At 46.1% G+C, this 24572-nt stretch overlaps 1 protein-coding gene across 1 annotated transcript in view; it reads left to right on the top strand.

Annotated features, from left to right (window-relative positions):
* The first annotated feature begins 750 nt into the window (after positions 1–750).
* LOC146185792 (disintegrin and metalloproteinase domain-containing protein 10-like) overlaps positions 751–24572 on the top strand; it is a 39674-nt gene continuing 15852 nt past the window's right edge. Inside the window, exons 1-7 of the mRNA XM_084607915.1 lie at positions 751–835; positions 8955–9102; positions 12198–12316; positions 13738–13991; positions 18301–18669; positions 19182–19374; positions 20273–20457. Coding sequence (XP_084464041.1) covers positions 751–835; positions 8955–9102; positions 12198–12316; positions 13738–13991; positions 18301–18669; positions 19182–19374; positions 20273–20457 — 1353 coding nt within the window. The remainder of the gene's footprint in view (positions 836–8954; positions 9103–12197; positions 12317–13737; positions 13992–18300; positions 18670–19181; positions 19375–20272; positions 20458–24572) is intronic.

Below are 24572 nucleotides of genomic sequence, written 5' to 3'. Positions count from 1 at the left end.
CTGCCTTTTTTTGCAAAGTAATTTTGACGACGGGGCATATCTGGGGTGTGCACGGCTGGCTCTAGGTTTGATATGAAATTTATGTGAAACAACAAGCCACGGTACGCAATACTACAGACAGTTAATGGAATACTGTCGCTTAAGACTGTACTACGAAAAATGGTGAGTGATGCGAGTGCGGGATAGCCAGTTGTGTTGGGTCATGGCTGTAAAACTAGAGCATGTATTTTCCTTGCAGGCGTGTTATGCTATCTCCCCCTACGTAAGTGCAGATAATAGTGCTGCCTCTACAGCAAAAAAGAAAAACAATGGTAGTGCCTTTAAAGCAAATGTGTCCAAGGAAGCGTCGTGTCTTTAAGGTACCTCTAAAGATCTACACCGTAAACTTCATAGTGGATCAGCAGTTACATATAGCGGCTGTGGCAAAATGCAAAATGTGCAAAGTTCGCAATGTTCTCATAGCTAACTTCGTGGCATCGATGTTATTATGCGAGAATGTTTCCATGATTGTATTTGTCATCAAACGTATGCATGTGTTTTTGTTGGGGTTCACTACTGCAACAGCCTCATTTCCGATAGTATTTGAAAATAAAAAGCATAATCTCTCCACCCGGCGACAAACACTGGACAAGTCGTTAACACAGGTCGTTATATTTGATTGTGATTACTTGCAGTGCAAATTCACATGCCGTTTAAGGCACCATTATTCCCACAAATATCTTGCGCGCAAGAGAATACATAATTGTCTTGATGACTTTTTTTTGGACCAGAAATTCTCGACTATTCAGGGACTACCTTGCGGAGATTTCTCATGGTCTGGTGTACCTGAGTGTCTGTAAGATACTAATACATATGCAGCAGTATGTCATGATTCCCACTAAGTTCCATTTGGCAACTTTTTTTTCTGTTATTTTTATGTACTTGCTCTACTGCTGAAGGTTGTCCCCATTGTCCGCTCCACTATAGTTCAGGCTCATGAGCCACCCATGCTCTTGTCTCATAAAATAAAAAGTAATGGTGATTACACCCCTTTTGACGCGCATGATAAGGTAGTAGTTAGTGCCTATTATGCTTCTGCACTTCTTGAATGCTTCTGCAATGCATAAGTGGTTTCGTAGTTAGTTGAGTGGCAGCGATACTCTGCGGTGTGGTAAAAAAAAACATGGGCGCCTTGTTTAGCAGCGGGTATGCGGTCATCGTCCCGAAAGCTCTATCTGCCTTACGTATATGTGCAGAATTTAGAACACGACTTTTCGACTAGGGTACACATATGACCCTCCAGCCACGTTACTTATGTGACCGTTCATGCTGGCAGCATTATCACGATTACTGCAGCTGCTACTGCACAGGCGCGTTGAATATCATGCCATTCGGTCGTTTGAGTGCGTTATCTTGAGCGTTTAAAGAAGTTTGTCGGCGTATTTTTAGAGCTGCGCTCCAAGCCTACTTATGCGAGTAACTGGGCAAGGATATCTTTTTTTTTTTTTTTCACTGCATACAGATGACTATACATTGCAACGACCATCATATATTTAAAGTTTTCATGCTTGCCTAGTGTTTTTTTTTTTTTATTGTGCGACTTGAAACGAAGAAATGTTTCATGTTGATATATGTAGCCAAAAATATAAAGCCAGCACTTTATCGAAACTAAAGAGGGCTGAGACAGAAATCATCCTTTGGAATCCCGTTAATACAACCGCTAGAAGTTCTAGATTACTCGCAGTTTGGGGCACTCAGTAAGATAGTATATGCAATATGAGAGAGTCGAACTGGCGTGCCTGTTCTCATCTACGTACTCAATCCAAAATGTAGCTGGCTATACGGTGGCCAGTCACAGCCCCTGAAAAGATGTTGAAAAATTACAGAAAAATAACGATTACGGGTGTGTTAGTTTCTAGTTTCTTTCAAACATTCATTGTTGCAGCAAGCATTTACTCGTACTACCAGAATCTAGACTGCCGCTGGGTTGATATCTTGTCACACGTTGTTAATTTTCAAAAGGAGTTGTATTTCAAAGTTGTCAACTCAGTCTTTTTCTACGTGTCTTTGTGAAGATATCAGCAGCTACGTGGAACGCTCCCCCGAAATATGTGTAGTATAGAAGAGCATCATAATTAAGCATGGATACCGCGCACTACTAGTTGCGCAACGCTTTGATACTACTCCTTCCCGTGTATAACTCAACATTGTTAAATGTCCTGCTCATTAGGAAACTGGGAGACACTAGCTGCGCCTTTTATTTATTTACACTCAGAGTACAAAGTACATTACAGAAGGGAGGGAAACTTCACAACCATAAAAGGAACACAAGAAATAGCTTATACACGAATACAAGCTAATAATGGCAAAGTTATAATGAGTAACAATTCTCTTACAACAACACAAATCAACTGATGAACAATTATATGACGCGGTGCACCATGTATCACGCGACAACGTTAGTGGCTCTCGCCTGCCGGAGCTGCCTCCGGATCATCGTCCATGTACATTATCTCATTTAATCAATTATCTCTTAATTTGTGCCAGTATTATCTCACACATACTACTAGCGAACCATTAAGTTACCACGATATGTGAAAGGTCACCCGACGTAGCATACGGAGTCCCGCCTTAACCAACCCTACGAACAGGACCCAAGAGTCCCGTAAGGTTTTAATCACATCTAACTGACACATTTGAGAGGAGATGCTAGAGTTGGTAACTGCTGCCATCTCGGCTGCAGTGTTATGTACTCTTGCGACATCGCACAACTAACCAAACAATCACTGTCCAGCGTAAACACTATCCTTACTACCATTTACTAAAGTCATTCCCGTCATTTTCCGTCCAGAACGAGCACTTTTAACATTATCGCGTTAAAAACATGGCGTTGTGAGCGAAAACTCGCCAGCCTGCGTCTGGCAAGTGCATGGTGGTTGATAGGGGACACGGCCTGGCATTAACTGATGTGCGGATTGTGTGACGCTGCATGCGAGACAACACAACATGGTCGAGTTGGCAAGAGCTGTCAACTCGTGTACTTCCTTGGTAATTGAAGGAACAGATGAGAACTGAATCCTTCGGGCCTTAGGAACACGAGTCGTACACACTATCAGCACGCTCCACAGGCGCGTTTGTACGGCTTGGTTGAAGCGGAGCTTGGTACATATGTCGGGAACCGTTCCAAACAATGTGGGTAGCATACGAATGTATACGCTGTATGTGTGATATAACACAGGCACTGATTAATTTATTAATGATCAAGCAGGTGGCAAAGTGCAAGTACGCTAACGAGGGCGGATATAGAGGAAGTCAAAGACGGGAGCCGTTAACGCTAACCTTCGGCTACGAGCAGTTAACGTGCTCTGAACTCCTGAAGTAGCGTACATTTATATTAAGATAGAAGCGGGAACTCAATTTTTCGCTGCTTGTTTCCCATGTGCAAGCCGACTGATAATTAGAACCATGGTGGTTAAAATGAACAATGTTTGATTTTTAATAAGTTTCTTCTGATTGTCGAGCTGGACTGGCGACCTAAATGGGTATACATTGAGCAGCAGAGAGAGAGCCAATAGCAGAAGCAGCGAGGAGGCACCAATTAGGGCCTCACAAGATTTACTCACAGCTACATGATTGTAAAGTGCAGGCTGCCTCCCTAGCTTTCATGGCTTGCAGTCATGAAAAAAGAAAAGAAAAAGAAAGTTTGGTACGTGGGTCGCTGGAGGACCTGTGCAGAGGCCTAGTGAGCAGGGAATGTACCTCGTATTCTAGAGGTGATGGGTTCTACCGCGAATAACTATAGTGGGCGCAAGGTTCCCTCCAGCGTGTTTTAAACACGTTTTTCTCGAATTTAGTCATTAAAATTCAGCACATTTATCAGTATGTAAGAAAAGGAGTTGCATCGCGAAAGCAGAATTGAAATTTTTATGTCGTTCAACTATGTCGCATGAGGTTTATTCTGCTTACAGACATGTTTGTTTGAATGATGGTCATTTACGTGGTTCTGACTTTGTTTTGTTGCGTTGTTAAGTGCTTCTACAATAGAAGCATAGATACATTAAGTGACGAACTTTATTCTATTTGCTTTCGCATGCGAAATAAAATTACTGCCTCTCTCATAATCGAAAGCAGGTACAAGCAGGGTTGAGCAGTCTTGAGTTAAGCGCACTAGGAGGTAATTGTTCCGTCCCCTGACAAGACAAGGAGAGCTGGGAGGCTGCAGAACGGACGAGTGATATTTCTCAACACTGGAGCCCCCGTAAGAGAAAACAGTGACCCTGTCGTGGCCCAGATATGATCACGCGGGCTGCTTTTTCGCATCCATGGTCATTTGTCGCTCTCTTCTACGAAGGAAACGCGCCTACTAGTGTCTATGTTTGCTGAGGTTTAACTTGGTTAAAACCTAGTATAACGTGAGAAAGCACTATTCTCGATGATAACCTTCCGCGGCTTTGCAGCCAAAGCCGCAGAGCCAATCCACGCACCAGCTCAGTGCGCAGTAGAAAATACTCCTTCCAAAAATTTCACTCCTCGCGCTGTGAACTAATATATCATTAAGAAATTATTCGCATTATTAACACATGAAGATAATACTACAATACTAACCAATACAGAGTTATCATAGAGCATTTATCACGTTAATACTATATGCTGTGCGCGTTCATTGACTATGCTAGCCTGTCGAGAATCCCGCGAGGCGTACATGGGCATACTATATGGACACGGCTTGGAAAGCACAGCTGAAGGGCTTATCAGCTCCATTAATGCGAGCGAAAGTTTTTTTCAGCATATGACCACTCCTTGCCTCGTAAAGTGCTGCTCAAGGCACTAAAGAGCGTTTGCCCAGTATGTGTACGTTATTTACACCGATAACAGCGTCAGGAGCTTTAGTCGGGGAAACGGCGCAGTACGTCATCACCGAAGGCTTCCGAGCTGCCTTGCTGCCAAAGGAAAATGTTGCCCAATTTTATATATGCCAATCTGTACATGTGGGCGGAATAGCGGGGTAGGCCACTTATGGTCATGTTATCTAGGTGGCACTGAGAGTTCGATCCACCAGGGAGCCGAGGAACGGTGAGCTACGGCCTACAGTTCTGGCTGTTTTTATTTTCCCTCGGAGAAAGAACGAGGTTACTATTGTTTTTTTATAAGAATGTGCTGTCAACTTGTCTTGCACACATTCAGTTCTGTGCACATGTTAAGAAATCAAAAGCTATTAGCTCTGTTCAGGTTACAATGCGCACGTTTACAACATTTCCCATGAAAACGACATCCGCGCGTGCAGCAGTAATGCCTCTTTCGTTTTTGTTCTTTTTTTCTTTACCACAGATCATGAAGAAGGAATCATTTCTCGAGATTCTATGGTTGTCCCTGACTGCGGCATACATTGAAGGAATGCGCGAGGTCGCTGAAATTAGAGGCGGTCAAGCTTCTTTCCAGGAGAGTAACGTCAGGGGGAGCTAAGACAACAAACACGCTGGTTGCGTCCTGACCTTCGCGCCTCGGTCCGTACTAGACGGCCGAGAAGGTATCATGGAAGCAGCGTCAATATTCTGGCGCATGGGCCCGGTGGACGCAGATTCCGTGCATCACCCAGATGTGTGTCTATTATTGCGTAGATTTAATTCCCAGTGTGATTTCGAGAATTTACTAAACAAAACATCAGTGAGTTGGAAGTTTAATACCACGGGGATTTCCCACATTCTTCTTCACGGCGAACCCGTCGGGACCCATATTACAGATTGCGCAACGTGTGTGCGAGGCTCATATTGTTGTATAAAATTGTTTTTGCCATCGTTTAATGAAGTTAATGACACAACCGAGGATGTACAAAACAATACGATGTGTAAAGAGCCGTACGACTGGTGCAGCATTCTGCTGGAAATCAGAGTGTCTTGAGATAGCTCTAATGACGCTTTTCCTCAGCGTCCATTGGTCATTTAGCTAAAGAGAAGGCTCTGACGTCTCCGTTCTTTTCCTTGTGTTACTTACTTGCTTGTTACTGCGTTCTACTTGTTCTACTTGTTTTAATCGTTTTTTTTTTCTTTGTTATTGTTGTTGTTTTTGCGCGATACTCGCGTTACGATAAACTAAATTCCTCGCCGAGGAATAGTTGATATAAGGGCTGTACGGCATCAGCACGCCTGCACTTTGCAAAAATGACCTCTTCCTTGTCATCGTGGTTGTTTGCAATGTCATCATTATTTTGTTTTCATGACTGCAAGACACGAAAGACACTAGCGCGGAGGACGCCACTGGCTAATCGTTAATGCGCAGGAATCATCAGGAACACGTTCGCAACTGCATCAAATAGATTGCGGTTTCAGGAACCGCTTCGAGATTTTTTTCTCCAACTCGAATGCTGTTGTTGTTGTTGGCTTAATAAAAATGGCGCACACATAGAAATCTCGGGATTGGCCTTGCTAATTGCGAAAGCGCGGTAACCTTCAGCAGATTTTTTTTTATGCATACCGCGAGAGGGCCTGACAAATTTCCTTCAGCATGCGTCACGTAACGAACAAGCGGAGAAGAAGAAGAACAAACAGCGCTTTGTGTGCGTCATCAGAAGGCCGAGACTGAAATTTATGAACAAGCTGTGCGTCGCCTACGTTTTACTCGCTGCATTGGTCATAGTGCCTTTTCAAAACTGCCACGGTAAGCTGATCGACCCTGTTAACTGCCACGTTTTTTTGCTGGTGCTTGTAAGTAGAGCGCTTGGGCCATGGAAAGCTGCAAGTAGAGAAATTCTTTCCTATATATTGTGTGTATAAATGTAAGGAATACATTAGTAAAGGCCGTATCGGCTTAGGAATATTTTCTATCCCATCTATTTTGCCAAAGAGAGCGTGATATTAAAGTCGCGTAAAAAGCGTGGTTATTCAAAGCGACGTTTTCATGATAACTCTGAAAACCATACATCCGCTATTGCCGAAATGCTATCAGTCAAATAATAATAATCATCGTCAGCCGGGCTATACAGGGAGAAGGCATCTCCTATACTACTTCAATTAACCCGTCCTGTGCTAGCGGCATCCATTTTATCCCTGCGTACTTACTACCCTCATCCACCCGCCTAACTTTCTGCCACCCCTTAAATATAGTGAGTCAATGAAAAACGTCAAAATTGAAATGCGACCTTGTTTGCTTTGCCTGTTCCTTCAGTTCCTTCAGTGCAGCAGTCGTACCTGCAACACTTGCTTGTTATTCTTGAAGCTGTTACTTTTTTTCTCGTCAGACAAAAATTGGGTCACACACAGCCGTTTTCTGAAATCTCATTCCTTATGCCTTGAAGCAAGCCTTCCCCTTGACCGACTTCTTTAGATTGTGAGATTTTCTCTATACTCAATCTATGAAGTTTATTTCGTTCGCTTTTATTCATTTACACTATCTGGTGCTGTATAGTCTTGTCGCGCTGCGGTCTTCTTGTGGACTGAATTCTTTATTCATTCATGACATGAATTCATTGAAAATACGTCAACACTTTCTTCTATACTGCAAATATTTGCAGTGCAATCAGGATGTTTTTATTCACTGATCGCAAGTAAACATTAAAAAGATGTTGAGCAACCACTTTGATTTCCCTTTTGTGTTTCATGTAAAGCTTAACCAGACCGCCTTGTAGCTTTAAATGTAACCAAAACTACCATGTGCACTTCAACAAAACGGTCTTGCCATTATGGCACTTTGGGCGCTCATGTAAGACGTTTAATTACTTCTTTTATATGTCGACAGAGCAGTTTAGTCTGCGAACGCGTTTCCTGGCTTTGTACCGAACTGCAGAGCCGTAGCAAGTCTCTTCCTATACAGTGGAATGTGGACTCATGTTTCATTTAGTATCTTTATCTTAAAACACAGCATTTGATACTAACATGTAGACGCCAACTTGCAGCCTTAGATTAAGCAGTCAGGGTGAAATTTGGTTCATTGATTACAAGCAACTTGTAAGCTCTATACATGGCGTCAGCTACACCGCAGTGATGAAGTGAAGCAACGGCGCGAACAGCAACGCAAGGCGGCAGGCGGTCGTACGCAAGAGCCCAGTCAAGCTCCGTCGTGTGGCTGAAGTTCTTGGCGGAGTGACACAGTTACAGACGCACCGCACCTGTAACCTTCCCCTGATTGAAAAGAGAACCTATCGCCTAGCATATGTAGGGCACAAGAAAGACAAGAAGAGCGCAGCCCCGCATAACTGTTAGTTCAGCCACGTGCCACGTTTAAGGCGAAAGCCTTTAATGACTCATACTCGCGGCCATGACCCTGTCCGTCCAGCCACCAAAAGTATTACACTTTTTCGCGAGATTCCGCGGGATACCGCAAGATTTCGACGTCATCACACAATCCCTGGTGTCGTGAGGAAGATAGAAAAAAAAAACAAATAAACCTTGTCTCCAGGAAAAATCGAACCTCCAGCCCTTGTACCAGCCGCCGAGCGTTTGAAGAAACAGCGCCACGCCCGGGATCCTGAAACGCACATCATAATTCTCCTTGTCTACCGCGAGTATGATAGTAGCGATGACAATGACGCTGCAGTTAGAGATAATCTCAATGATGGCATTAGCAATGATAATGGCCTTGATAATGACGATGGTCGCTTAGGGTAACAAACTGGATTCCAAGGGAAGGAAAGCGTAGCAGGGGGCGGCAGAAAGTTAGGTGGGCGGATGAGATTAAGAAGTTCGCAGGGGTCAAGTGGATGCAGCTAGCACAGAACCGGGTTAATTGAGGGAATATGGGAGAGGTTTCGCCCTGCAATGGGTATAGTCAGGCTGCTGCTGATGATGATGAATGACGTTACGTTTAGTTGATGATTTTAATGAGAGCAAACGTGATGCACCGTGTGCACCAACACTGCTAATGATTTCGCATTTCTGCAGTGTAGATTCCTCAGTGCTCACGGAATTTTCCCTCTCGTGGTGAGCCTCAACACACGTTTAAGACTCAATGATAAGCTAGCGAATGCGTGCTCTAACTCGCAGCACGCCCGCTCAATCACTTCGTGCGTCACTACGAGCCACTTTCGTACCATCCAGTCAACGTCACCAGCAGGGCTCGCTGGAAACGCTCCGGCGTACGCGGTCACAGCCACTTGCCCAGCGTGAAGGTCAGCTTCAGGGCCTACAACAGGTAAGCTACCTTTTGCTTCCCCTTTCGCAGATGCAATTCCGCAACCAAAATTAGAAAATACTGAAGAGGCACGTTTCTTCTCGGCATTATAGTTGCGGCTCGCATGTCGTCGTTGTCAGAGGCTCTTTACCAAACATCAGGAGGTCGATGCTGAAGTTAAGTTGAGCTCTTGTCACCAGTCGAAAGGCAACAGTTTTCTCTAGCGTATATATCACTCAGCGGTGCGGGCACCTGCGCCTTATAGGCCATGCAGGCAATATGTTTAAAGGGAGACATTATATTCATGACGGGTGGTCTACCACGTAATATGGTAGCTTACGGCCATTTTCTGATAAGTGTATGAGATAACGGCGGAATAACTTAAGGGATGAGTGGTTAAGTAGGTAGCAAGGTTAATTTACTCGAACGCAAATCCGCAAGAGAAGTAGAAGACGGGAGTTATTAGCACTGTCGCACGTACCCTTACAGATAGAGCTCAGTCGCTCACCTTTTTTTTTAATTATTTCTTGCAGTCGAAAGTGCGTCTTATAGAGCGCGAAGGCAACTTCACTGCTATTTCTTGTGCAAACAGTTTCCCGTATTAACTGGCTAACGGTATACGTGACGAAATGATTTAAAATAAGCAACATTTACGGCATTGATGTCATTAGGCGGTGCTTATTTGCACGTAATGAGAAGAGATTTCTTTCAACATACAAAATTATTCCTCAGTTTTCATCTAATTGTGTGTCGATTGGTGGTGACATCGGCGTGCTTGCGCTTAAGATTTCCCGGCTTTCTCACTTTGACGAAAGCCCCCCTGCGATCTCGTTCTCCGTTTTATTTGTGGTATAACGAAATTTGTTGCGGTCGGAAGCAGCACTGGTGAATGCTTTCAACGCATGGTTAGACGCAACCCCCCTCGGAAGTTGAGTATGAGGAGGCTCCTTTGGTAGAGTACTGCACTCGACACCTATAGAGGTCAAGAATTCGTATACTACCTGCGCGCTATAGCGGTTCTCTTTTCTTATGTCCATGCAAAATTATTTTGTATCTGAAATGATCATGCAACTAGTTCCCCGAATGCCATCACCGCCATAAAAAAAATTGCCGACAATTACGTTACTTCCTAATGCGAAATTTGAGAGCAGCTCATCAGCTGTTTCACCTTTTTGATAGATTGAGGCAAATATTGCGAGGAAGACATGTACGTACAATTACAGACAACTTTTTTCAATTTTTCACACATATTCCTTCAATAAACACTCCACTAACAGTTCTTTACTGTCATGAAGGAAGCTTTGTGGTCGGAGAAATGAAGAGAGCAATTAAACTATCGGGAGGTTGCGGGAGGCAGCGAGTGGGCACATAGGAGCGTTGCGCGGCGAAGAGATAGCAGCAATTTATGACGCCGCTGACGCCGCTAGCGAGTCAAGTCAACGTGGCTATGCGTTTCGGCAACCGGAAGTGAGCCGGCTCTTCGGCAACCGGAGAACACCGTCTCCGCAACGCAGGAAGAGGGCGAACGGCGGTGGCAGGAGCGCGCACAGCAAGAATACGCGCGGTCGCCGCCACGGAGGGCTGGGGAGCTGAGAGGGGGACGAAGCTTGTTACGAGGCCGACGCCGACGACGACGACGCGAAATGCCGGAACGAGCGCCAAGAGCTGCGCTCTAAAAGGCAGTAATCTTCTATGTTCTTGCCGACATCAGGGCCCGAATTCCGAGTTGGCCTTGTTTTGAAAGTTATTTTCGCCCTCATCTCGCGGTGCACATACAGCGAAAAGTGGCGAAGAAACCAGACTGTTACCAACGTTCTTGGAAAGTCTGAGAACGTTGTCTGTTACACCATTCCCATCGCGTAACAGGGTAAGCACTTCGATGCTTAAGGAGGCAAGTGGGGGGAGATAACCAGCATGGCGGTGCGCTCTGCAGAGCAAAACCTCTGGTTTCAGAGTGAACGCGTCGGTGTTACTGCGTTTTGCCGCACATCACAGGATATAAATTGAGTACAAGACTTTCGCTTGGTCTTATCTTGCCTCAAAAAAAGTTGGATGGATGACAGTTTTGCCTGTTTCGTTTTTTTCTCTGGCGAGGCTACGTCAAGCTTCCAGAAAATTGTTAGTTTCCAAATTTATGCTTGTATATAGCCTCCAAAGTTATGGTAAAATTATTTTGCGTTTCCTTATCTTAGCACCATCTATTTTTATAGTGCTAAAGAAATTCTACTCCCCCCCCCCCCCCACCCCCCTCCCGCACCCCTTCGTGATCTCGCGGATGTTAGGAAAGAACAGGATTGTTTCTGTTGCACTCAGTTGGGGAATGGGTAAGCATGATAACGCTAAAAACAACGCACAATTTTTAAATGGCTCTGTACGATATGAAATTATGAATGGTAATGCGTAGTATAAGTAGTCGTACAGTGTTTAGGGGAATCCCCCACTGGGAATTCCCCTAAACACTATATTTGCAAAATGAGAAGAAAGCTGTTTAGGTTTCCATTGTGCCCGTATATGACAACGCTCGGGTCGAATTCAATGACTAATTACTTTTGCTTGGCATATTATACTGAGCATGTCTAGGACATGTCATATCCTACCCAAAATTTGACTTTGGAATTACTTAGACCGAATATGAGCGCTGACAAGTTCAGTGGTGGCAAATAGCTTGACCCGTGTTCAAAATTGGGTTAGGGCATGCTCGACATCATCTTGGCCCATCTCTGAAATTTGGGTGGTCCAACCCTAGGATTAACTTTACCCAATTTGAGGAATGAGTTGATTCACGTTCAAAGTGAACTAGGCCTAGCCCCAAAATAGGAATAGCCCACTCTTAATTATCTTTTCCCAATTCGGAAATTGAGTTGACCTGCGTCTAGAACCAATCTGGCTCACATCAAAAAGTTGGGCAGCCCACTCCCGAAATTTGCTTTTCTCAGTTCGAAAATTGGATGACTTATCTTCAAAATCAACTTAGAATTTTGGGTTGCTGTTCTCAGAAATTAGGCAGGAATGCTATTAAATGTGAACGGAAAGTTGCGATTTGGACGCTACCGTACGATACATCGTTCGACGGCGGAGTCACACAACCTCTCATTTCTTTTCTTTTTTCTATTCAGGGAGTTTAAACTGAAGCTCGTGTATGACCGGTCTTCTTTCTCGGACGACTTTGTCCTTATAGCTAACGACGGCAAAGTAAACACGAATCTCGACCACATCTACTCCGGCTACGTCATAGGTGAGTGCGTAAACTTGCTACGTTTCCCTTTTCACTTGGGGCAATATTTAATGCCGCGGTGATAAAGGCTGAGATACAATTACTTTCATAATACCGGTACCCTGACGATTTTTTTTTATGACCTCTCATTTTGCTATAAAGTGAAATAGCTTGAATACCTGATATTACAGGCTTGCATGAACTTAAGATTTGCCAGGTTGATTAATGATCATTTATAATGAATAGTTTTTTTCTTTATTCAATTGGCGAGTCATTATGAACAATGAGAAAAGGAGGAGGAAATGAAGTAGAAAAAAGAAATTTCAGATCGCGAATAGTACCATTTTCATTGCAGCCTTTCTCGCATTCATAAGCCTACCTGTCATAACATGTTCCCAGGAAAGGAAAAAAGAGAAGGAAGAAAAGGCAATTCATGAAACGTTGTAGGCTGCCGTTTTGAATTCAAAGCGGTATTACAACTATGTGGCTATAGTGTGGCAGGGAAGCTGAAGACAAAGATGCCAGTGGATGTGAGAGCTTGTTGTCTAAGAGCTTACTTCTCAGAGACACAGCGCGAAAAAGTTCTGAACCGTAGCCCCACCTAACGACAAGGGTTCAAATAGGTTTGCAGCTGCCAACAGTTAAGAGTCAGCCACCTTAAATGTGATCCAAGACATGATAGTGTAAGATAATATCTAGTTTTAAAAGGGAACTTTCATAGTTTGCGCTGGCTGGCTGAATTTTTAGGAAAGCGATTTTGTTTGCCGAGCTCGTGTTTAACATAAGTAAAACACGAGCTCGACAAACAAATGATGAGGTTAAGAAGTTCGCAGGGGTCAAGTGGATGCAGTTAGCACAAAACCGGGTTAAGTGGAGAAATATAGGAGAGGCCTTCGCCCTGCAGTGGGTATAGTCAGGCTGATGATGATGATGATGATGGTGGTGGTGATGATGATGATGATGATGATGATGATGATGATGATGATGATGATGATGATGATGATGATGATGATGATGATTTCAGTACAAACGGTCTTCTTCAAAACAAAATGCCCTATGCGTAAACCACCGCGCGCCGCTTTAGCATGCCGTTCTTGGGCAGTCCTTCCTTAGCAGGCTTAGTTTATTGATCAAAAGACTGCGTGAGCAGCAGGCTATCTAGCATCACGTTTTATAAAACGATGAATACTTTGAAGCGGTTGCTATAAGATGCTTGAACAGTGGCAGGACATGCTAGCTTGCCGGTACTGTACTTAAAAAGTACGTTTTCTGAAGTTAAGCAAACCATGTTCGTAAAACAGATACCAGAGAAAACGTTCTGAATTTTCAGCGGCACAATTGGTTGGCCGATAGTTTCTGTGCTTCTTTCCAGCCATTGTACCAAACGCGTCGGCCTCTGCATATGTACAGTGCGGCACAATCTCGACCTTACTTTCGTGCAGGCGCTGCCGGCAGCCGCGTGGTGGGAGCCGTGATGGACGGCGTGTTCACGGGCCGCATCATCTTCTCCCCTGGAGTAGAATTCTACGTGGAACGGGCTAGCCGCTTCTTTTCTACGTCCTCACCGCGGCCATTCCATACGGTGATTTACTCGGCCCGTGACGTCACAGTTAACGGCACGCTCTGCGGTGTTCAAAGCATGCGCGGGAGCCACATGTATGCCACCCGAAGCCAGCGTCACAAGTCGCGTCTGAAGGTACCAAAAACCCTTCCCCATTGCTTTGCGTCTAAAACTGAATACCTCACAGTCGAAAAAAACAAGTGGAGGGACGCGATCAAAGCTACAATTACCGTGAAGCATTCAAAGTTTCCAACCGTTTCTCAAAACGGGAAAGCTGAACATACTGAGGGAACTGTACAGACCGTTAGAACCTCCACTTGGTTTCCGGCCACACATTATTCGAACGTATTGTGTGTCTGCACACAAGTCGAATGCTCGGAGCTGCAGCGGCAATAACTAAGGGTTTCGCGCACCTATAGCTGCACCAAATCTGATCCGCATTATATTTGGTAGCTCCTGCAAAGTGTATAGGTGACGAGTACTCCAACGTGCCTTGAACGTACACTGAGCCTTTCTCCATCCAGTTATTGCTCTCAATGAAAACTGATTATCGGGTCATTTTTTATTATTCTCAGACAGCAAAAGACGCATTCATCATCAAGAAAAGTGCAGTCAAAAATATTCCTTTCAAAATATTCGAGCTCGTTACCCCGGGATTACGCACCTAAATGTCGGTGCTGATACACAAGTTTTACTCGCTAAATCGAAAGCGGTGGCGACACCTGGATTTCGTGTTTTCCTCTGCTTCTTACACGGGCAAAAGCTCTGTTCAGAGCGAAATCGATCTCTTCGAGATTGAAACGTGGTTTCCTGTCGATATCCTCAGTGCACCACTAAAATCACACTCCGACGGTATATATATGCTCTCAGTGACTGCATTCCCTCGCCCTGACATCTGCTGGGTTATTAAAATAGCCAAGTTACTTATGTTAGTATGGCTTAAGTTCAAGATTCCGGGGTAGTCGCGACTGAAAAGGTTACAAGAGTTCAACGCTGGTGAACCAAATATTGAGCGAAAGCCTTAGCTGCCGGTGACCGAGTGTTCTTTTTCTTCTCTTTTTCTTCTTCCTCAGCCCACATATAAAGCCCCGCTTTAACCAAGTCTTCTGAACGTGCCTTAGTGGCCTATAGGTGTAACGTGAATGCCAGGGTCCTGGCAGGCTGATTCTGACATAACCGTCCCATGTGAAACGAGAGACCCAAATTGGCAGCTCCTGCCAACTGAGCCACGGCTCCGACCGCGCCACTCCGACCGCTTGAGTTGGGAGCCCATCTCTCGCTTTTGTGTCACGTGGGGTGTTACGTCACAGCGCCACGTGGGTAAGACGTGGCTACCGCCGCGCTACGCCGACCGCTTGAGTTGGTATCCCAGCTCTCACCCTAGTGTCACGTAGGGTGTGACGTCACAGCGTCACGTGGGTAAGACGTGGCTACCGCCGCGCTACGCTGAAGGCTCGAAACCTAGAGTAGTAAGTGGTAGTATTGCTTTCACATAAATAAAAACATACAACGCAGAGACAGCCATGGGTATCGCAAAAAAAGAACAGAATGCGGACAGCATACGCATCCATCACAAGTGCGCTACAGCCATCAAATAATTAACCGCTGTCATCCTCACTGCTGAGGCCCCGGCTTCTTCGGCTGAATTCACGATGTCCATGGCCTATGGGTGGAGGTTGGTGATTAATTTGTGTGCGAAATTTGTATGGGCAGCAGACGTCACTCAGTCAGGCTCAGTATGTCGTCGTTTTAGACGAGTGTGGCTAATACTGTTCACGAGGTAAAACACGGGGAAGGAAAGTAATGAGAGCCTTACAAGTGATATCATAACAAGTGACAAAACTTAGAATTTGGAAGCGCGCTTGTACTCGCAAAATTCAAATACCCTAAAAGCAAGAGGCACACAAGTTGCACATGTTCGCACACCGCTTTGCATCCAACTAGTTATTTCCTTGACAGTAATTTTCCCGGCCCAACTGTAGTCATTTCAGGAGCTTCTACAACACCACCTGCCCTTTGGTTTACATCCTTGTCTGTCATAATACGGTGTTGAAAACTGAAATTTTGTGTTAACGATAGTAAACCGCTCTTGTCCTTGTCCTTGTCTGTCATAACACGGTGCTGAAAACTTATATTTGTGTCAACGATAGTATAACGCTCTTGGCCTTGAACCCCATCACTAATATCATCATGGCGCCTTCATGGCCGCAGGTTTATGATGGCATGAGCCTGTGTTTTGTAAAAGAAAATATCAATTATTACATTTGGCAAACTTATAATAGAGAATTTGTTTAGCCTTACGATTGTGTACCACGCTTTTATGACATTTATTTTTTCTCTTTTCTGTCACCTCGAGCGGAAAGGCGTGAAGTTTGGAATGCTTTGTCTACCATTTTGTCATAAAACCTTCTTTATATGATTTCGCATAATTTTTTCAACAATAATAAGGCGTAAGCGAACCAAATTTTTACCAGATCTCAATCAATCCCTTTCACATGACTTGAAGTGCAATCAATTCCCTACGTAAGTTTGTATTTTCATCACTAAAAAAGCTTTCGTTTGTGGTAATGTTAGAGCACTGAGAAAAATAATCAATAGTAAACATATTTCCTTCTCAGGGCGCTTAATATTAGTCATATTTGAGTAACAAGCTTTTTTTTTTCCTATCATACAAATTTTCAGAACTCTTCACTAAGTAGGTTTAAGATTTATTTTTATTTGTTTGTTTGGAACATTATTTTATACAAATATGTTCTTTGATATTAGAGCTAAAGGCAGATACTTTCTACGTGATGAGATAGGTGCTTTAGAGCAAAGATAAATTAAAAATAATTAACACTACACAAAATGGTAATCCATTTTTGAGGTAGAATGTGTGCTGTATCTATTTGTATAATTGCTGACAAATTTCACAGCAGTAAGTTTTATTACGCCCATCCTCCAGTGAATATTTGGAAAGTATCTCATAAGCATCGCGTAGCCCTTTAGAAGCAACGGTGAGGTTTCCTCACGTAAACATTACGCTGAAATTTAGAAGATAATACTGCTAGGCTGTTGTGCTGCTGTGAGCAAGGCTCCTGCTCATTTGTATCGGAGCACATGGACTTGAACTGTAGCGCACATGCGCTACAATTCTGCTGGCACAAACATGAAAAATCGGCCCCACTTTCAATCTTTGTTATGTACAGCGTGGATACACGGCTCCACTCCAACTTTGTTGAAATCCTTTCTCTACTCTGATTCCTGTCGATTTCATCATTGCCATTCTATTCTTTTGTCACGCCGGCGCGCAATTCAGTAACAGCGACAACAAAGTGCCTATGGTAACCTTACTCTCTGAAGGGATTGATATACTTCAAAACATTAAGGTCAAGACGTCGTCTTTCCCTCTTAAGCCCACAGGCGTCCTTTGTTGTGCTGAGGCACACATTCAGGATTAGCCAAACCGAGCATCGGAAATGTCTATGCCATCGCTTTAATTGGTTACTGACGTCATTCGTATTGATGACGTCACTTGGGAAGACCGTGACGTCATCAATACGAATGACGTCAGTAACCGTTTTCACGCATGGCAACCTGCATCCTAGCATCCTCTTTTCCGCCATTTAAAAGTCGCAGGCTCAGAAAATCACTAGTATGCATCTGACAGGTGAGAGGTCGCTCACTTATTGGTCAGGGTGTTGTGTGACGTCACAAGACTAGATGGCATGATAGAGTTGGAATGATCTGCCAGATTGGGCAGCTCCTTCCAAGTGGGAGGGTGAGATGAGAATCGAAAAATGTCGAACATCGAGTGCCGTCGCTCTGATTAGCTAAGCGGTTCCCTAACGTCAAAACCACATGGCCTCGCTCGAGTAACTAAGGCCGGTATAGCTTAGCCCATGACTGATCAATGACTGATCAAGACCTGACATTCTACCAGGACTTCACCTTTAATCTTACCTAAATCGTGAACCAAATCAGTACTTCTCAGCACACGTACTGCGACTAGTGTAATCAGGCAAAGCCTGTTCTAAATTTTAGTGCTAATTTTAGTGCTATGAAAGTTCGTTCTCAATAGCGTTTGCAAAGAAGGGAGTTTTGCTCACATGCAATAAAAAGTTTTACGATAACGAGGCATTTTTCTAGCAACACTTTTTAAGCGCATGAAGCCCACGGCTAGTCCTGCTCAGTAAGAAACCCTCCAAAGAAAACCGTTATGTTTATTTGATGAATGCATTGAAAGCGCTTGCGTGTGGCAGGTTTGTAACGCCGCACAATTACGAACACATTGCCTTCACATAGGGGACACTGGAGTAATTGTGCAAACTGCATAAGAAAATCAAAGCAATGCACAATGTGCACAGACGGGCTTGAGAGGCCCTCAATTTTTACCTACTGTTACATAGTCATTTCTTTACCTTGTTTAATATACCCTCGTGTTTTTTATGTTTTTTGGGTGCAGGGAATTAGGCGTCATCGATCGAAGCGTTCCCTATGGACACAAGTACAGCACGTCAACGCAGATTCTGGCGATACTCCTCTGACTGGCAGTGCAGGCGGGGGAATTTTGAACGGCAACCCGGCACTTCTGCGGAGAGCTCCTTTTTCCAAGGGCCTTTCACGGAGTCAGAAGCGTGTGTGCAACCTGCAGATCGCCGTGGACCACCTGCTGTTCAAAGCCGTGCTCGACGACCTGGAGGGAGACCAGGTCCGTGCTCGCGACACCATCACCGCCCTTGTGGCGTCGCACGTGGCCGCCGCCTCGGAGATGTTCGGTGCCACCGACTTCCTGGGCGTCACCGGAATCTCATTTGCCGTGCAGCGAGTCCAGGTAACTATTGCAGGCTTCACCAATTACAACAAATAGAGGCCCGTAATCATTACATGGGTAAAGGTTGGTGCGGGGTGTGGGCTGGTACGTATGCTATGTTAGGGTATACGGTATCTAATGGTATGGTATAATTTGGTGTGATATGCTATGTAATATCTGATGTCCTAAAGCGATAGGCTCAAATGCAGCGTATCATTTGACGTTCCTTATTCGGACCAAGTAGGAAGTTATAGTTCAATGTCCGGTGACCAGTTTCGTAGATAAATCACTGAATGTAGCGGAATTGCAACTTCTGCACCATTTCAGGCAGTACATATTGTGCTGTAAGGTAGTCCAAGCACAGCCAGAGGGAATTCGATAATGTAAAAACGATCGCGAAATCCAGAAATACTGTATCAATGAGCAGACCTCATACTGAAGCGAAAGGTACGCCAGGATCGGTTGCCGCTCAAACGGCTGATTGGGATGTTCGTGTCACATCGACATGTTTCCCATCGCTGCACTCACCGCAGATCAACGACTCCAGGGCATGCAGAGGACAGCGGCAGCACTCAAATCCGTTCTGCCGCGAAGACCTAGATGCGACCCATCTACTGAGCACTCTGGCGCGCACCGACCACAGCGGTTACTGTGCCTCGTACCTGTGGACGCATCGCGCTTTTCCTGGCGGTCTTCTGGGCGTCGCATACATCGCCGATGGGCCAGGTAAGCAAGTGGAGCCGCATTGCATCTATCTTCTTTCAGAAGAGAAGGGGGAACATATTTCCGCGAACCATGCATTACTTTGTTTCTTCTTCTACAGCCGCCAGCATGCGGCCTTATCACTGCCATGCCAGCGCACAAATCGATTATGTATTATTTGTTTGTTCATTTCTTTTGCCGCCAGACGTAGCCTTATCATTGTCGCGCAAGATACGCCAAGGCGTAAATCGAAGATTCCAGCCATGCGTGTATGTTTCTACAATGTTCCAGGGTATGCTAGTCACTAGTTGCAGTTTTATCTCAATCTTTCGTCGCAGCCTTTAAATCGAGCGCTGACGCGTGATACGGGCATTTTTTGTTCTACGACAGCCGAGCACGATTGTTGCTATCGCCGCCGCCGAATCACTTAGTTCTTTTGCGGGCGCAAGTCAGCCCAATAAAGAGTTCCTTCAGTGCACTCCCAGACTCTTCATTTGTGTCATCGGCCTTGTCACCACCACGTGACAATATGCCTAAACGCAGCTGGCCACGGCTGCCGTTGTATTTCAGATGAAACGATGAAAACTTCAGTGTCCCCTTTTTTGCGTGTATGATACCTCAAAGCGACAGTGTGGGAACCTTACCTCGAAAGTTTATTACAAGCTGTATCTTCCCGCTCAGTGAATCAGCTTTTAAAGAACAGTGCATGCTGTGTTGTCAGCATCTCCGCCTAAACAAGTATTAGCGCCTATAGATCTGCCATTCACTATGTGCACCTTCCGTTCGGACACGCCTTATAGGACTCAGCAATCCTCATTGATGAATTTAAAAAACGCGCTGATGTTTAAGACACAATGGCGTCTCATTTTCCAAAGCTTGCGTCGAACGCACGAAGCTAATGTGCTTCCAATACCTTACGCAGGTTACCCAGGAGGCATCTGCGAGCCGTTCCAACCAGTCGTGCACAGTGGTCCGACAATGCGCTTTTCTGGGCACATGAGCCTCAACACGGGGACCATCTCCTTCCAGAATCACAACGGCCGTGTACCGCAGCGCATCTCTGAGATAACCTTTACTCACGAGCTAGGACACAACTTCGGCTCACCCGTACGTGGTGTCTGGCTATAGGAGCTAGGCTCTATATTATGGCTGTCCGACGGGCGTTACTCGTGAGGAGCGCTATGAGCATATTCTGTGGCTGCTAAGTTTTGATGAATTCGCACTATAGTTATTTTGGCAAAATCTCCTAGCCTGCGCGTGCGTGCGTGCGTGCGTGCGTGCGTGCGTGCGTGCGTGCGTGCGTGCGTGCGTGCGTGCGTGCGTGCGTGCGTGCGTGCACGCGCTCTGGGCCCCTAAGGTATCAAGGCAGGAGCGAAACGAAAGGATGGCGAAGTCATTCAAATTCCTCCACATAAAATTCAAATGGGCAACAATGCTATTTTATGGCTAAGCACTCTTCCTGAAAGTGTGCCTAAATGTCTTAGCATCTGCGAAGTTGTGTGAGGGGGTTTTTGTGTCCCTCGTATTCCTCCTTTGTTACAGCGTGCACTCCTTACTTCAAACTGTCGAACCAAGCTATGTTTGCATGATCGCTGGCCGTCCGCGTCTGTCTCTTCTTCTCTGTTCGTTTGTTGTGCTGTTAAAGTTTACTTTTCAAGCGTTCTCAACACTGTCTTCATGTCATTTGCATTTCAGGTCTTGTTTGTCATGCAGCAGATGACAGCGTCCGAACAAGCGTAATTCTCACACTACACATCGTGGCCCACCCTTATAACTATCTGCATCCCTGCTGTCATCTGGTCTTAGCTGCATTGACTTGCGATCACCGCCGTCTTGCGCCACAGTGATACCATGAAATCAGATTTCTTATCTTTTACACTATGAACTCATGTTTCGATTAAGGACGCACTCCTTTTCCCATGGTATCTTATCTCTAGCTCATCAGCTAAAACCTTAAATCCTAACAAAAGAATTGGCTGCGGTTTAGCTTCGGTTAAACCTAGCCTGAAGCGATAGCTGAAGCATAGGGATGCAGAAGCGGCGGCGGCGGTGGCTCGTCGCTCACTCTTTGCAGCATCGTCGCGGCGACATGTCGCAAGACGCTCCTCATGTCGTTCCTGATTTTCCGCCGCTTAGGCTTTGGCTTCAGCCCCTTCTCTTCTCCGCAAACTTTATGCTCGCAATTCAAAGTCCTCCGGATCGTCCGATGCAGCCAACTGACGTTCGCAACGAGCACGGCTGCTCATGTTGCTCTTCCTCCGAGAGTCCATGGCGTGGCTGCTGTTGTGGCTGTAGGAAGAAGGAAAATAAAATGCACAGGCCTGCGACTGGCTCTATAGCTGAGCCGCCACCGCTGCCTGTTGTGGCTGTAGGAAGAAGGAAAAGAGGCTGATAAAACTTTATTCACAATAAGTGGGAGGAATAGGGGAAGTCGACTAGCGCGCCGCAGGCCATGGAGATTTTCGGCAACGCCGGCTCATTCGACGGCCTTGAACTGAATTCCGGGGTCATCGCTGGACCTTAGCTTGTTCCAAGTTTCTTTAGAGGGATCAGGCAAGAGTTCTGAGGGAGGCTTTTGGGCTTTGCACGCCCAGATCATATGCTCGAAGCTGTCTTTCTCCCCACAAAACCGGCAGAAGGGACTCATATCCTCATTTATGAATTTTGATGTGTAGTTTGGATTACTTGTTGTCTGGTCAGTGTTTTATGGGGTGGTAGGAGTGTTCTTATTGCTTTGTAATGTGCAGTGAGTTCGTGGTGTGATACGACTGGCTCACCGAAGGGTTCCGGTTCCTGATTTTGCGCCACCGCTCGGCCGGCTAATTCTCGGGCGTATTGATGGGCAGCCTCATTTCCCGGATTCCCCGCATGAGCTGGGGTCCATATTAATTCGATATCTATCTCGAGAGGAGATTCTCTCATTTCACTGAATATTTGTGAGGCGGGATTGGAGACTCTACCTCTAGCAAAGTTCCTGATTGCCAGTTTGGAGTCGCTTACTATGGTTGTTGCATTAGTAAAAGCGATGGCCGCGGCGATGGCGGCCGCCACTAGGGGTCTGGATGTGGAAACAGTCTCCGCCATAACGGGTCTCGCTGGGTTAGTGTTGGGCTCTGTGACTCGACATATCGAATATTTGTTAGGGTCTTCCGCGTCTTCTGCAGCGTCGACGTAGATGACATCCTGTAGCCGGCTCAGATTTGTGTGCAGGCTCTTAGCTCGTGCTTTTCTTCGGCCTTGATGGGCCTAGGGGTTCATGTTGCGAGGAAGAGGTTTGATGGTGATCCTCTTTCGGATATCGCGTGGAATAGTTTGAGGGAGGTCTTATAGGCGTTCGCCCTCAATACCTAATCTCTCAAGTATTGTCCTACCGGCGGGCGTGCTAGACAGGCGCCTTATTTGGGCAGTTCGTTGTGCTTCTTTGAGTTCCTCGTAGGTATTATGGACCCCGAGTTTGAGAAGCTCTTCGTTGGGAGTCGAGCAAATGCACGGGCCTGCTGCTGGCTCTGTAGCTGAGCCACCTTGGCTGCCTCGTGTGGACAGAAGAGAAAATAGAGAAGAAAGAAAAAGAAGAGATGAGAAAGACGCGCGTCGCACCGAAGCGGTGACGGGGGCAACGACGGACTACAACAGATAAAAATTCGGTGGCAGGCTAGCCCCCGCCGCAAGCGGTGGTGACTACCTGTCCCAGCCCCATCAGGGCCAGGATCAGCCACCCTCCCCACAGTCTCCCCATGGAGTGGCTCCGGCCGAGGTTCGCGGCTCATCGATCATGTGTCTCGACGTGCTGCTGCTCACGCGTAAAGCTGCTTCCTACCTCAGTTATTTGGTAGAGTGTAACCTTGACGCTGACCTTGCCCTTTGATGCGAACATAGCTACTCAAAATGGTTGTGGCTTAAATTCCAGTGGTTAAGGTGCCCGACTACTGTGCAGGGGTTCCCGAGTTCGATCCTGACCGCCGCCGGCGGTGTTTCGATGGAGGCGAAACGGAATGTTGTACGATGTCAGTGGACGCTGAAGATCCTTAGGTGATCTAAATTACTCTGTAACTCTCCACTACAGCGTCTCCTTTTCTCTTTCCACTTTCACTCCCACATTCCTCCCTTCCTTACGGTGCGGTTAGGTGTCCACAGTACGCATGACAAACATAACGGCTTTCCTTTCCTGTGAACAAATTATTATTATTAAGTTCTAACTCAACTTTGAAGCTTCTTGAAGGTCATCGGAAGCACGCGGTGACCTTGGCTTTACCACGCGTAGTTGTTGTAGGAAAAAGGAAAGGAAAATGCACGGACCTGCTACTGGCTCTGCAACTGAGCCACCTCCGCTGCCTCTGATTTATTTATAGGAAGAGAAAGGCGCGGTAACTGTCTCACTTGTTTTATGTGGACACCTGAACCGCGCCGTAAGTGAAGGGACGAAGGTGGGAGTGAAAGAGGAAAGAGAGAAAGAGGAGCCGTAGTGGAGGGCTACGGAGTAATTTCGACCACCTGGGGATCTTTAACGTGCGCTGACATCGCACAGCACACGGACGCCTATCTTCTCTCATTTCTCTGTCCGCACGAGGCAGCGGAGGTGGATCGCACAGCACACGGACGCCCACCTCCGCTGCCTCGTGCGGACAGAGAAATGAGAGAAGATAGAAAAAGAAGAAGAGGGAGAGAAAAAGACGCGCGTCGCAATAGTCACGGTCCACCACCGATGCAGTTACGGGTGCTATGACGGCCTACAACAGGTAAAACAGCCGGTGGCAGGCGAGTCACCGCTGCAAACAGCGGTGGCCTACCGTTCCTAGCCCCGTAGGGTCAGGAGCAGCACCCTCCCCTCCCTCGCGTAGTGAAACTTGTGGGGATTCACATCGCGCTCCTCGACACGGAACGGGAGAGGAGGTCTCCCGGTTACGCCGGCAGGAAAGAGGGAAGCCCGCGGCAGCGTCGCCGCAGTGCCCGGGAGGCGGCGGGGGGTGGCCAGCATGCCCTCTCCTCCGCCAACCTCTCTGTCAGCGCGCGTAATCACGCGTGTTAATTACGCGCGGGCGTTATAATGGAGGAAGGGAATTGTGAATCCCCACAAACTATCGCTTCAAAAATAAGTAATCAGAAAATGGTCAGCTGGGAACCTTATCATTAGCCGACTTCAGTTACACCTCCACCCAGTTGCTTGGTCCTATTCTCAGCCTCAGTCCTTTCTAGACTCTGGTTTCAGCCCTCCCAATTGGTGT

The sequence above is a fragment of the Amblyomma maculatum genome, chromosome 6 (assembly GCF_055883805.1).
Source record: "Amblyomma maculatum isolate TAMU_Amacu chromosome 6, ASM5588380v1, whole genome shotgun sequence".
In the NCBI taxonomy this organism is placed as follows: domain Eukaryota; kingdom Metazoa; phylum Arthropoda; class Arachnida; order Ixodida; family Ixodidae; genus Amblyomma; species Amblyomma maculatum.
Note: the sequence above shows the minus strand (reverse complement) of the source record. Positions and strands in the feature narration are given on the sequence as shown.